The sequence below is a fragment of the Ursus americanus genome, chromosome 18, assembly GCF_024610735.1.
Source record: "Ursus americanus isolate L20-20 chromosome 18, mUrsAme1.1.p, whole genome shotgun sequence".
Taxonomy (NCBI): Eukaryota; Metazoa; Chordata; class Mammalia; order Carnivora; family Ursidae; genus Ursus; species Ursus americanus.
Window position 1 is genome coordinate 47,618,692 of NC_142144.1, and position 14,345 is coordinate 47,633,036.

Here is a 14,345-nt window from a genome sequence, read left to right on the forward strand (position 1 = left end):
CACATCAGGCTCCTCCGCTGGGAGCCTGCTTCTTCCTCTCCCACTCCCCCTGCTTGTGTTCCCTCTCTCGTTGGCTGTCTCTATCTCTGTCAAAAAAAATCTTAAAAAAAAAAAAAAATCTTAAAAAAAAAACAAAAAACCCACTGCAATGATACTGATAATACTGATGCAGTCTCTCTTCCGAGGTCACACTGTTCTTTAAAATATGATGGCCTATGAAATCTTTAATAATAAAAAAAATGGTCATAGGGAATTAAAAACAGGTACATACAGATTTTCCTGCTAAAGAAATTTATACACTTAGGCACTTTATACCGGAAATACTGGTGTGTTAATTTCACAGCTCTGAGAAGAAACAACTACGCTACTCTAAAGTATGTGTAATAATGATACCCAAATTCATTAACAAATTGGGGAAATGTGCTTTGCTTGACAATCCATTAAATGCATTTTTCATGTTCAGATATTTCAGAAATCATTTTGTAAATAAATACAAACATACATATTCACAGAAAATGCCACTTACGGCTTTAATATTGACTATAATCATCACAGCTCACAAAAATAGCGTAAAGTGCAAAAGCTCCATTTCAAAAGGCTTCAGATCACTCCCAAAGCAATGGAGACTAAATGCTACCACAGCCAGTGGGCACACCACCCTTATACGGCACAACTCTATAAAGTATAAAACGAGGGGTATATCTGAAAATACTATATACGCTCTGATTACATACTGTGATTATAAAATAGTCTTCAATCTGGTTTAACAGAGAGAGAAAGGAACAATTCAAACAATTAGTCCTTTAGAATAGAGGCTTTTTTTTTTTCTTAATCTGTAGGAGGATGTCCATGAAATCCATTGAGAAGCCCAATCTGGCCTGCCAATTCTCTTTGGCCAGCTGGAACGGTAGCACCCAGGCAAAGAGCTGGCAATGAAAGGTTCCAAGCTCATTTGGGGAGAAGGAGCTGTAAGAGGGGGGCTCACTGGAGGAGCTTCAGCCCTTCCCTGTCCCCCAGAGATGGTTGCGTGCCAGCCCCGCGGGATGAAGAGCCAAGGAAGACTCTGCCCCTCTCTCAGAGCCTCCAACATGGCGCTGGCTTACATAAGCATGACGAACTGATGAGATGTTTTTACACACCTGAGAAATCCAATAAAACAAGTTACGGTATTTTTTAGAAGTCTGTGCTTGATGACCATCAAGCTTAGATCCCTCAACAGAACATCTTGGATCCACAGTTAATGTTTTAGGCACTCATCAGAGGGACAGGACAATTTCCCCAAAAATGTAGCCTGTTACCAACTAGATTCAGGGATCTCTTCCCCATACGCTTTAAATACAGTCACTGAAGTGCTAACAACATAATCATAATCATAAAGAGGACAAAAGATTTTTTTCTAAAAAGCAACATTCAATCGAACACTGTAACATAAGAATTAGTGACCTGAATGATTGCTTGAAAACTAGGATAGTAATGTTTAATATCTTAGATCCAATTCCTGCTGGTTCTCGATCTTAGGCAAGTTCTATCTAAGCAGAACAAAAATGTGACCGTCACAGTGAGTGACTGCCATGACCTAACTCCCAAACATCCAGTCTCCACGCCCCTGCACTATTAGGGGGAAAAAACAAAAAGATTCTTGATGTGCACATCAATTAATACGCTATTCACTTTTTTAAAAATCTGAAAACCTATTTTTAACAGCGATTTCCTGTGACTCTTCGATCCAAGAGCAGAGACCTCTCCAAAAGTAGATTATAATTCAGTTCATTATTTCTTAGGACCTATTCATACCAGGCTCCATTGAAAAAGAAGACTCAGCAGTACGTCAGAATCCAGTGATGAGCTCTCAAGTGTATAGCTAACCGCAGTGTATTCCAAAAGCTGTTCCTCATGAAAAACACACAACTGGCATTTATAGTCCATTCAAGCTACCGGATGAAGTGTCCACTCTAAAAGACGGCTATTTACAACCCTACGGGGGGGAGGGGGGAAGATGAGAAGGAAATACACCAAAATACCGATATATTAACAATGATTGTCCTTGGACCATAGAAATACGGACTTTTTTCTCTTCAACTTTCCTGTAGTTTCCCAGTTTCCTTTCAAGAGTATGTTGTGCTAGAAAAGCACTATAAACATAAATGTAAATATAAATATGATGCCATAAGTCTAACTTCAAATAAGATTGTTCAACTCCCGCTTTCTCGATTTACCTTCTTCACACTAACAAGCTAGAGTGATTTTTGTTAGAGTTCTATTTTTGTCCTCAAATATACCCATTCGTACTTCTTTATCAGCCCTCAGCTCATTAAAACCAATCTCTAGAAGGGCCTTCTGTTTTTGTTTTTTTGTTTTACAGCAAAAACATCCCTTGTGACATCTTAACTCTGTCATTTGTCTTGTAGAAGACGGATGGAAACAGCCCTGAGTCGGGGCACTGATTTCCTTATTTCCAGCAGTCACGTTTTATCCCTATTTCCAAAGGACACTCAGAAACTTCCAGAAAAGCAAGGTCAAAGAGTTGAGAGCAGAGTTGATGTTCCTCAGGGACCCACCCCTTTACCTGACAGGGAGACACAGTCCCTCCTTAACTGCTGTAACAATGCTCCCATCACCTCGAGACAGAAATTAAACCTCACCTGTAACACAGACACTTCCCACACCCCCTGCCTCTCCTCATCTATGCTCCCACACTAAGACAGCTGGGCCTGACGTACATCAAAGCTTCCCCCTATTTCAGAGCATTTTTATACTGCAGAATGGATGAGCCCAGAATCCATGCTTGGTAAACCCATCTGAAGCGAGCACTGCTATTTCCCTTTTAAAAAATTCTAGATAGCAGTTTTAAAACTCTCGTTGGTTCCATGAACCACCTAGGTCTCAGAGGTGCATTAGAAGCCCCACCTTTTTTTCAAAATATATTTTGAAACCATAATAAACAGGTACACTCCTTTAATACCAAATTTTTTACCATGGAAACCACAATTTCACTTGCATTTTCACTGCATGATATTAGGGAAATATATAAGTTTAACCGTAAAATAAATGAAGAGAATACAACACCTTTCTCACGTTTGGGTTCCATCAAGATTTCTTACTAAAAATAGGGTTCTGTTAAACATAACTTGAAAACCACAGAAGTAGAACAAAGTCATTCATTTTTAAACTCTCAATTCATTATTCCTTATTGGACTTTTCACTTTAGATCCTGTACAAAATTCTAATTAAAGCAAGAGTTCCTAGACATGCCAAAGACTGGTACTGCCCCCAACTCTTCGATCCTTGGTGACATGACTCCCGTCCTCACAGGGACACCTCCGTCCTGCCCTTTTTCACAGTGGAATGTTGCAAAGCAGGAGATGTCAGAGTTACATTGAGTATCCCTGAGGTCCTGTATTCCCCCTCACACCTTGATGACCGTTCTGGGGCCTTCATTCAGCCCACGGAAGAGGTTAGTGGTAGCCAGTGTCATCTGAGCTGAGGAAAAACTCAGAAGGCAACAGACTTGCCCGCTGCACCAGCAACCCCACAAGTCAGCGTGTAGTCCCTTCAGTACTCAAGAGAAGCAGCCGTCAGATGCTCGGAGAAACCGCAGGAAGCACCTTGTACTGTGAGGGTAGGAGTACGAGTCCCGCAGAAAATTAGGGCAAAGAGGAGGTGAGGTTTTCGAGGATAACTTCAGAATAGAAGGCTTCCAACCAGCAGAAGTTTCCAGAACTTTGTGCTTGCTCCAGATGTTGAACCAGGATCCCCACCGTGACCATCCCAAGGCCTTGAACTTACAGAGCTCAGCAGTAAGGAGCAGGGGTCTATGTGCAGAGAGCTCAGCCACACCTATTCTTCTCCATGTGTTTGAGGCCACTGGGCTGGGGGGGGGGGGGACGACCAACAATGTCAACATTTAGAAATCGTGCTCATCTTCAAGAATGGCTTAAAAGTGGAGTTAGCTTTTGGCACAGAGGGTTTTCCTGTCGGCTTCACCCTCCTCTGAAGTCCCCGTCTCCCAGCAGAGGTAGCAGAGGATTCACAAGCACATGTAAAATCTGGTTACTGAGAGTCTCCGAGTGGACCAGTAGCCTCCTGAGACACAAGCCCTGTGTGGGTTTCATTGGCTTGGTTTTATTTTAGGACCATTTCCCCAAATGAAAATCCCTGGCATTTTCCAACAGTCAGACGGTCTTGTCTGTCACAGAGTCTATCTGTCAGCAGGAGGGTCCACTCTGAGGGCACATGGGAACGATGGGGTCTGGAGCAAACTCCTTCTGGGAAATGAGGCTCCCCCAAGGGGCTGCTCTGCCATCACAAAGGATAGAGCCCAACCAGTCATGGCATCTGGAAGGGACGCTGAGAAGATCTACCTGGTGCCCCTCAGCTCTCCACTTTCCATCTTCGGGAAAGGGGAAGACACTCCTCCCCATGCATGATGGAGTCCTGGTGCGCCACAGACACGCTAGAGCCCAAGGGAACAGAATACTAAAAAGACAGACCCTTCCCCTAACTCTACAAACCACCGGCTGTCTTTGCCAGCAAGTGAAGCCCGGTGCATGACGAGAAACAAGCAGAGAAGCCAGCCCCTGCCCTGCCATCACGTGATCTTGACGGGCGACTTCTTGCTGGCACACAGGAGGGACACGTAGGGGACGCCGATGAAGGCCCATTTCTCGCTGGGCCAGAACTTGATGACGGGGCCCTGCTCGGGGATCTCGGAGGCAGCATCAAAGTAGGCAAAGCATACGCAGCCCAGGTAGGCAGCAAGGCAGATGAGGATGTGCCTGAGAAAGGACACAGGAGGTGAGCACCTGGGGGGGTGGGGCAAACAAAGATGGCCGCCCTCGGGCGAGACCCCCCACCCAACCGGGCCTCCCTGGCGGGAAGGACCGCGCAGCGCCTCTTGCAGCGAGGGGGTGAAGGTAACCAATAATCCCCGGAAGCGCAGGAGAAGGATAACTCTGCAGCAAACGTGCCTGCTTTAGAAAGTTCTAAAATATTCCACTTGGGAACCAGAGCAAACATGCAAACGCCTTCGGGGCTCAACCCTGAAGACTGAGGCCCAAGGATTTAAAACAGGTGCTAAGAAGGTGGAACTGAGAACATCTGATTAGATCCCGCCTTTTTCCTCCAACGTTGCTTATACATAGTTTATGCCCTTTATTAGGATTCTTTTTATACTGACCAAACTGCTTTTACAGTTTAGTAGGGAAATTTTTTTACTTCACTGTGCCTGTAAAAAGTTGTAACATGAATCTTTTATCAAATGAGGGACCATTTAAAAGCAGGTAACCCTTCCCTCTACCCTAGACTGAAACTGAATTCCAGATGAATTGAGTATTTAAAACCTAATTTTTTTAAATAGTCGAAGAGAATATTTTTATAAACTTTGGTAGGGGAGGCCTTTCTGACAATGACAAAGTCCAGAAACCCTACAGGAAGAGACCCACGATGGGAGAATATGACTGTCGAAACCAATATGGCACAAAAATACCATCACATACTGAAAGAGAAATGGAAAACGCGGGGGGCGGGGGGACACGACTATTTGTACCATATGACCAAAGAGTTAAAATCCCTATATTCTGGGGCACCCAGGTGGCTCGGTCGTTTAAGCAGCCGACTCTTGAGCTTGGCTCAGGTCATGATCTGAGGATCCTGAGATCCAGCCCTGTGTTAGGCTCTGCACTGAGCGTGGAGCCTGCTTAGGATTCTCTCCCTCTCCCTCTGCCTCTGCCCAACCCCCTCATGCACGTGCACTCGCTCTCAAAAAATAAAATAAAATAAAAATCCCTGTATTCCAAAGAACTCTCAAAAACTAGGCATTTCCCTGAATGCCCTTTAAAACAACCAGTGTGGGAGCAGGCAGTGGGTGAAGATGGCATGACGGACATGGCCTCAGGCTGGTAATACGGAAGCTGGAGGCTGCCTCCACGAGGGGTCAGTGTAGTATTCTACGTTCTGTTGAAAATGATGCAAACTTGCATAATACACACAGTTCCTGGACAGTAGTGACTGGTTACTCCGTGCCAGACACCAGGTGCTAGATATCCATTTTTAAAAATAGAAACACTGCACAGGGAAGACAAATGAAAAGGTACCTTTCAATCGCACACAGTGAACTTATGCTGGAAAAGATGCTCAGCAGTAATGCTAATTTTTTACAAAGACGTGAAAATAAAAATATTTTTAATTAGGTTAACGAGATTGAAGAGTTAATGCCTTTTACCCATATTTTCATATATACTAGATAATACCTTAGACTTCTATTTTTTTTTAAAAAGATTCAATTTGTGAGAGAGAAAGAGGAAGATTCAGTTTGTGCTCAGGGGGAGCGGCAGGCAGAGGGAGAAGCAGACTCCCTGCTGAGCAAGGAGCCCCATGCGGACTCGACCCCAGGACCCTGGGATCATGACCTGAGCTGAAGGCAGATGCTTAACAGACTGAGCCACCCAGGCATCCCTCTTATGGACTTTAATAAAAAGTGTGCATTAATACTTTGGAGATACAGATCTATATATGTACTTGTATCTATAGATACAGATATAATCTATAGATATATAAAACTTAACCTAAGGAAATGTTCAGGCATGTGAACAAATAACCTAATTATCTATTAATAGAGAGGTTGACTAAATGAATTCTAAAGCATCCACACTCTGAAATATTAATTGGACACAAAAAATGGAAGATAATATGTATGCATTGGTAGGAAAAGTTGTCCACAATCTAGTATTCCCTATATAAGAAAAAACAAAACGCTTTCTATCACATATAGAATGATGCTATATTTCTTTTTAAAAAGCAGAATTCGAGAAATAGATATGAAAAATCCGGAAGGTGGAGTGCATGGGTGGCGCGTTCAGTTAAGCGGCCAACTCTTGGTTTCCGCTCAGGTCATGATCTCAGGGTCTTGAGATCAAGCCCCACGTTGGGCTCTGCACTCAGCATGGAGTCTTCTTAAGTTTCTCTCTCCCTCTCCCTCTGCCCCTCCCCTCCTGTGCTCACTCACCCGCACGCACTCTCTCTCTAATAAATAATCTTCAAAAAAAAAAAAAATCTGGAAGGAGGGGCACCTGGCTGGCTCAATCAGTGGAGTGTGTGACTCTTGATCTTGGGGTTTTGAGTTCAAACCCCACAACAGCCACAGAAATTACTTAAAATTCAAAAATCTCAAGATTTGGAAGGATTAGCCTCAGGCTGTTAACAATTGTTATCACTTGGGTGGACAGAATTATGACAGCCTCTCTATACGTCTGTTTCAATTTGTTCTTAAAACGTCGTAACTGGGACAAAATATGGTTCACTTTGAAAAAGCAGGAAGTACATCAAACTTAGAAACAAGTTAAGTCTGAGCCAAAGTTAGTACAATCTAATATCTGAATTTTACTTAAATTGCTAACATTACCAAGAAACCTGGATATATGTACTTACTGTACCTTGAATGAGGTCATATTTACACAAGTGTATACATTTATCAAAACTCATCAAAGTGTACACTAAAAATCTGCATTTTATTATCCATTATAACTCAGATTTACCGTGCATAAATTCACTAGTGTGAGTCAAGGTTGAACTAAAAAATATCAGGAAAAGGGCCCTCAGACCGGAATCTCCAGTTTGTGCTGTTTTGCTTTGTTCTGGCTTTTGCCCACAGTCCTGGGAGTCCCCAAGCCTTAAACTGAGAGCAAGCTGGATCTCATGCTAGATCTGCACCAGTGCCCACGTTCAAGGGAATTCACACGAGTTCTTTCAAAGCATAGAGTTTTATCTCTGATAGAAGTCAAGTTTCTTCTGAATCTTGGATCTAATAAAGTTTTTCTAGCTCCTTACCACTAGAATTTTCCCTAGGGGCTCTCAATTTACAAGGGACATCCTCAAGCAGATTTCCCTCGGTCCTTGATCTCTTTTGCAATCAGAAGTTCTGGGGGACAGGGAAACGAAACGGGGCTCTGGGTTTGGAGCTGAAGTTCATAGGAAAAAAACCACTTGATTTCCTCCTCAGCATCTGAGTGTAGGATTCGGCATGCTGTTTAATAAACTGCTTGCTGCCTTTTTTTTTTTTTTTAACTTAACCGCGCGTGTCCTGAGCATTCCAGTGCACAGCTGCTCCAGTTCCCAGTGACCCAACTCCCAGGTGAACGATCCTGAACAATTAATTCACTTCTCTGGGCAGCTGTCTCTACCTGTAAAGCGAATGGGTGAGACTGTCCCCAGATGACCTGTGATGCCTTCCCCTGGTCACTTGGGCATCTCCGTCCCCACATCACCTCTGACCCAAGCCTTCCCCACCCCCACCCCCACCGGACCCTGGGCGATGGATCTAGCTAGAGCTCAGGTTACGGATTTGGTTTTCAAGGTCCTTTATGCTTCAGTAATGGAGCCAGAGGTAAGAGACCGCAGCCTTGAAGCACACACAATTAGGTCTTTCTGTTCTGGCTAACCTGCTCCCTGGAGCCTATGCTGCTTTTGACAATACCTTCCATTGCTTCCAGAAGGTCTGACCGAGGTCTCTGTGAAGAGAGCGGCGCACTCAGACTGTGCTCTGTGCCCTTGCACCCCTGCGCACCGTGCAGGGAAAAGAACGCCCAACGGCAGGTGCGGACCCCTGTCTGGTGGCTGGGGCTTACCACACGCAGTGCAGGTAGGGAAAGTGGAAAGACGACAGCAGCTCACAGAAGGCTCGGTCACTGATCCAGCAGAAGAGCGCCAGGGTCCACCAGAGGCCCGAGAAGAGGCCCAGCTTAAAGACACGCACGTTGTCACACCTGCACAGGGATCCAGAAAGCATCATCCTCAGTCTGGGTTGCCACCCACCTTGCTGGCCCCTCTTCTCTGGCTCCTCACACCCCCTACCTTAGCCCCTCGGCACTGGAGGTCCAGCCCAACGTGCTGTCTCCCCACAGGCTTGTGGATGTAGCTACCACGGTACATACCCCCAAAGCCGTGTTCTCACCCGGGCCTCTCCCTGCCTCGGGACGCAGACACGGCTGCCTTCTGGACCTGTCCACCCATGGGTGACACAGACCTGAATTTGCCACGTCCATAATGAACCCCTGTTCTCCTACATACTCTGCCCCTCGCTGCCTCTGCTTATTAAGCCCCACCCCACCCCTGACCAGGGATCCTTGCATTCCTCAAATAGGAATGTTCCAGCACGTTCCCTAGACCTTAGCATTGGCTGTTCCTGCCACCTAGAATGCTCTTCCTCACATATCCACGTGCTTCACCGTCTCCTGAGTCTCTGCTCAAATGTGGCTCAGTAAACCCTTTCCTGACCTCCGTTAACAATTGCACCGTGGGTCTCCACCCCCCTAAGTGATGCTTCCCCCCCAACCATTTCCTCCTTCTCTCTTCCAAAATCTCTGTAGGGATCATAACCCCTCTAGCATCCTCAATGCTGTACTTGCTGACAGTTGGTCTTCCCCTGGAACAGCATGGGGCACACAGAGGGCTCCCACTACTTGCTGAATCAAAGAAAGAGCTCTCACATACACTGGGACAAAACATTTTTCAGAAACCAATCCTAACAGCCCAAAGAAATTTCCATTGCCATTTCCTTTCCTTGTTTCTGAATCGTTCATAAAGGGCGGTGATTTCCCTTCCTAGGGGGGAAGGCTCAGAGGCAACTGGTGGCTGAGGGTCCTTCTCAGCCCTCCCTCAGGGTTTCCTTCCCGCCATGGACTGCTCCCGGGTCAGGCACGCTGTCTCTCGGGACCCAGAGTGCAACGTAACCTCTGCCCCTGAGAAGGGGTCACAGCTGTTTCAGATTTGTTGAACAAGTGTCAAAAGCCTGACTGGTTGGTACCCTTCCTTGCCACCTGAGGAAGCATCAGTACAAGCATCTGTGAAACCAGGGTGGGCATAGGTTCAGAAAGGCCTACTCCAAAAAACAAACTGAAATACTCTTTTGTAAGAGAGCTAAATGTAGTCCTTGAAAAATTTTTTTGAAACAATAGAGGCCCAGCCTGGAGACACTAAATTCCTACTTAGTTTCATTGAACAGTTCGCCCTCACAGAGGCTCCTCTTCTCTCTCGGCTCAGCTTTCTCTGCCACCTCAGGTCTCGGCTTCCAGGGCGCCTTCTCAGATAGACTTTCTCTGACGGCCCCCGCCCCCATTACGCTGTCTGCACTAGGAGCGCCCGCCATTTTCCTTCATACCACTGCACAAGCTGACATTGTTTTCATTTGTGTAGTTATCTGCTGGACGTCTAGTATCCGACTAGACAGTAAGCTCAACGAGAGTAGGAACGCCACCTGCTTTTCACCAAGTATATGCAGTGTCTGGCCCACAACAGGCATGAAATAAATGCTTGCTGAATGAATAAATAAAACAAGGAAGTAAAGGAAGATGTGAATTGTATTCCAGGGATCTAAGGAGCACATTTTTTTCCCGGATTTTTTTTTCTTTTTTTTTAAAACAGTAACCACGTGGACTGGGTACCAAATTCTCTGAATGCACGCTAGGCACTGCGAAGGCAAAATGAAAAGGCCTCTTGCCTTGCTATTTTAAAAGATAAAATGAAAACAGACAAAAACAAGTGTCAACAACTATAGACAACTTGGTACAAGAGGACCCATGCACACTCAATTCAATTAAACCTAGGTACTCTGGCTTAAGGAACACACCAGAACACAGTTCAGTGTGCTGGAGAGGCAGTGCGCGTCCGTGACATCCCGCCTCTCCTGCCAGGTGATGAGTCCTGTAGGGGGAAAGCCCTGCAGAGTCAGGGTCTCTGGGTGGCCTGGTACTGTCCCTTCCTCTGTTGCTGAAGGGACAGGTCCTGCTACCTGCTGCTGACCAGGCCCGTGTGCACTTGGGTCTTTCCCAAACCTGGGCTCCTTCGGGTTTTATTCCCACTTCTCAGGGCTCCTATCAAAATATCAATGTGAGATTAAATGGAAAAAGTAGAACAAAAGTGATATATACAGCAGGACCCTATTCTAGGATAAAAAAAAATCTGAGCTGATGTCTGCAGTTCTCTTCTTAACCCATTTGTATTCTCAAAGTTGTTCATCCTTAACAGACTCACTCCTATAGTCGGGGGAAAAAAAAACACCTACTTTAAAATATATTAAATGCAGCTGAGCCACTTGGTAATATGACAACACAAATTTCAGTAAATGTCCGGTCATAACCCCAAATACAATGTTATTGCCGCATGGTCTGAAAGTTCAGAAAGGACAATGAAAATAAGAAAAGACTAGAAACAAGCTCTAACAACAAGGCTAATGAGAAATAGAGAGCTTCCCTAGCTCCTTTGAGCAGAGGGAGCCTGGACGAGAAATATTTAGCTGCCACATTACAGATCATCACTAATGTCAGCAGGGAAGGTTCTGGAAGGAAGTGCAAAGAGCAGCAAGGGCATCCCCTGTCTGGGAATTTTATCAAAGCAGACCAACAACCATCTTCTCTTTCTTTGCTGGGACTCGGGTGGGAACCGGGACACAGCAGTGAACATAAGGGCCTCATCCCTACCCACGGAGTCTACACCAAGAAAAGGGACAGACACTAAACAACAACAACAACAACAACAAAACCAGCACAAATAATTTTTTAATTACAATTGGGAGGGGTGCCAGAAAGAAGTTTGAGGTGCTATGAGCAATGAAGCCAAACAGGTGAGTCAACGATGAGCCAGAAGTGAGCCAAGCAGGAGAGTCAGAGGAAGGGACAGCATGAACGAGGACCTGGAGGATAGGGAAGGTCAGAACAGCGAGAGGACAGAATGTAAGGGGAGCTTCGTGCAGGACAGATCAGCAGGTGGGGGCCATGTTAGGATTTTGAACGTCATCCTAATTGCAAGGTCAGCTAAAAAAACAGACAAGCAGGGGCCATGTTGAGGATATTGAACTCGATGTCAATTGTAATGTCAACTAAAGGAAAAATGAAAGTGATCGATGGAATGTTCAGGGGAGGAAGAAGAAGCCAGGCTCTGCCTCGAGCGAATGGGTAAATGGTGCTCTCATTTACGATCGCTGGAAATATTAAGAGAACCAGAACTAGAAAAGGCAGATCAGGAATCTGGTTGAATTCGAGACGGCTGTGACAGGTGGAGCCAGAGGTGGGACAGGAGGCTAGATGCCATGGCGGAGGTAGAAGGAAGGACAGAGTCAGACATACACCTGGGAGACATCTGCACGTGTTCGGTAAAGAACACCGTGACTGTCGATGAGATCTTCCAGGGCCAAGTGTAGGGGGAGGAAAGCTGAAGTGAGAGGTCACCTTAAGGGACCCCTACATGCAAAGGTGCGTAGCAAACAAGGAGCTCACATGAGAGACAGAGGAGAAGCTACCGCAGAGTGAGTGGAATCCGCGGCGAGTGTGGCGTCCTGGGAGGCATGGGGAAGAACGCGTCAAGGATGAGGGGGGTGAGTTGTGCAATCAGCTGAGAGAAGAGCAGATAAGATACAGGAGGGCTGAAGAAACGTCACTGGGCATAAGACCAAAGGTGGCTTGGGTATCGAAATGGGGCAGAAGCTAGACGGAGCGGGCTAAAGAAGAAAAGAGCTGAGGGATGAAGACAACCTTTAAAGACGTTGGGCTGTGGCACCTGGCTGGCCCAGCTGGTAGTGCATGTGACTCTTGATCTCGGGGTCCTGAGTTCGAGCCCCATGTTGGACATAGAGATCACTTATAATAAGCACTTCTAAGACGTTGGGCTGTGACAGACGAGAGAGAGCAAGGTGGTGGTTGGAGACAGACCTGGACTGAGCCCAGGCTGAGAGCTCAGGAAGATGGGAGAGGCTCAAGTGTTTTTACAGGCCAATGGGAAGGACTGCTTAAGGAGGGGTGAGGACCCAGTAGACAATTCAGAGGAGTAAAGTAAGTATAGGAGAATGGAAGGAATGATCCATGGGTAGAAAGACCCCAGCAGGAAGGAAGACTACTTCCCATGACGCTGCCATTTGTAAATGTAATGATGGAGACCAATGAGCTATAGTCGTGGCTAGCTTTTCAGGGGCAAAGACTTTTTAGTATGAAACACAGATGATTTCCTTTGTAATTATGTACAAAGAATAGAGTATTAAAGGAAAATGTGGGAGTCTGCATGGCTCAGTTGGTTAAGCGTCTGCCTTTGGCTGAGATCAGGATCCCAAGGTCCCGAGATCGAGTCCCACATCGGGCTCCCTGCTCAGTAGGGAGTCTGCTTCTCCCTCTCCCTCTCCCTCTGCCCCTCCCCCCTGCTTGTATGCTCTCTGTCTCTCTCAAATAAATAAAATCTTAAAATAAAAAATAAAATAAATAAAGGAAAATGTTTCCCTGCTTAAAGGTCACACTCATGAGGGAGAATTTATTTCAACCATAATCTGCCCTAACCACTGTCTTCTCTCATTTGTTCTTATTTAAATATTATAAATTATAAATATTTTCCCTTCCCTTAAGCTACTTTTTAACAAAATTTCAGGCTAAAACACAGTATCAAGAGTTAAAATGAACTGGATTGCAATGAATTCTCAAGAAACTTAGCTAAGTCCTGAACATTCTATTCATTTTAGGCCTAATATAAGCCAGCACCCCTGGACTATAACAAATCCATTTCAGATCTCTTTATTGGCAATTTGTGTGTTTTCCAAAGAGCTTCAAAATCCTGTGGGTGTTCTGAAACCAGTCTCTTATTTTTCCACTCCTTCAAGGCTGTGGAGGGAAGCCAACAAGACAAGACCGGACAGCATCCTTCCTCTGCGAGCCAGTACTTTTAAATACTTCTTCAATCACCTTTGACCCTGCCTGGTATGGCCAACATTCAAAGCAGCCCCCAGAGGCAAAGCAGCAGGAAGAACCATATATCTCCCCTCAAAACAAAGGCTGAGAGAAAGCTGTCAACACGTTACACAGAGCAACTCTCACACAAAGGAAGACAGATACAAAGGAAACTTCGGTTAAACGCCATGTCCCTAATAATGAGAAAGTCATGAATTAAAACACACTTCTAAAGATGGGCACAAAGAAAAAGCAGCATTTTCACTACGATAAGGGTGGTGATTTGATGTATTTTGGGGTTAAAGAAGTAATCATGTACACACAAGGCTAAACTGTTTCTAGATATCAACCTGAACTTGAGTATACAACTTTCCAAAGGAAAATCCTTACGCAAAGAGCAAAGGCTTTACTGGGAAGACTCAAACTCCTCTTCCACACTCGAGGGCAGTAAAAAGAAAAAAAACAAAACAAAAAAAAGACAGAAGCTGGACACCTGGGTGGTGCAGTCGGTTAAGCATCCGACTCTTGGTTTCGGCTCAGGTCATGATCTCAGGGTCGTGGGATCGAGCCCCGTGTGGGGCTCTGTGCTCAGTGGGAGTTTGCTTGAGACTCTCCCTCTCCCTCTCCCCCTCCCCCTGCTCAGGCTCG

At 45.5% G+C, this 14,345-nt stretch overlaps 1 protein-coding gene across 2 annotated transcripts in view; it reads right to left on the bottom strand.

Annotated features, from left to right (window-relative positions):
* Window positions 1–505: 505 nt before the first annotated feature.
* Window positions 506–14,345, bottom strand: part of ACER2 (alkaline ceramidase 2) — a 31,112-nt gene continuing 17,272 nt past the window's right edge. For both annotated transcript variants that reach the window (XM_045780441.2, XM_045780440.2), the window contains 2 exons: window positions 8,622–8,759; window positions 506–4,775 (listed from right to left, as the gene is read on the bottom strand). In XM_045780441.2, coding sequence (XP_045636397.1) covers window positions 4,589–4,775; window positions 8,622–8,759 — 325 coding nt within the window. In that variant the 3' untranslated portion in view covers window positions 506–4,588. The remainder of the gene's footprint in view (window positions 4,776–8,621; window positions 8,760–14,345) is intronic.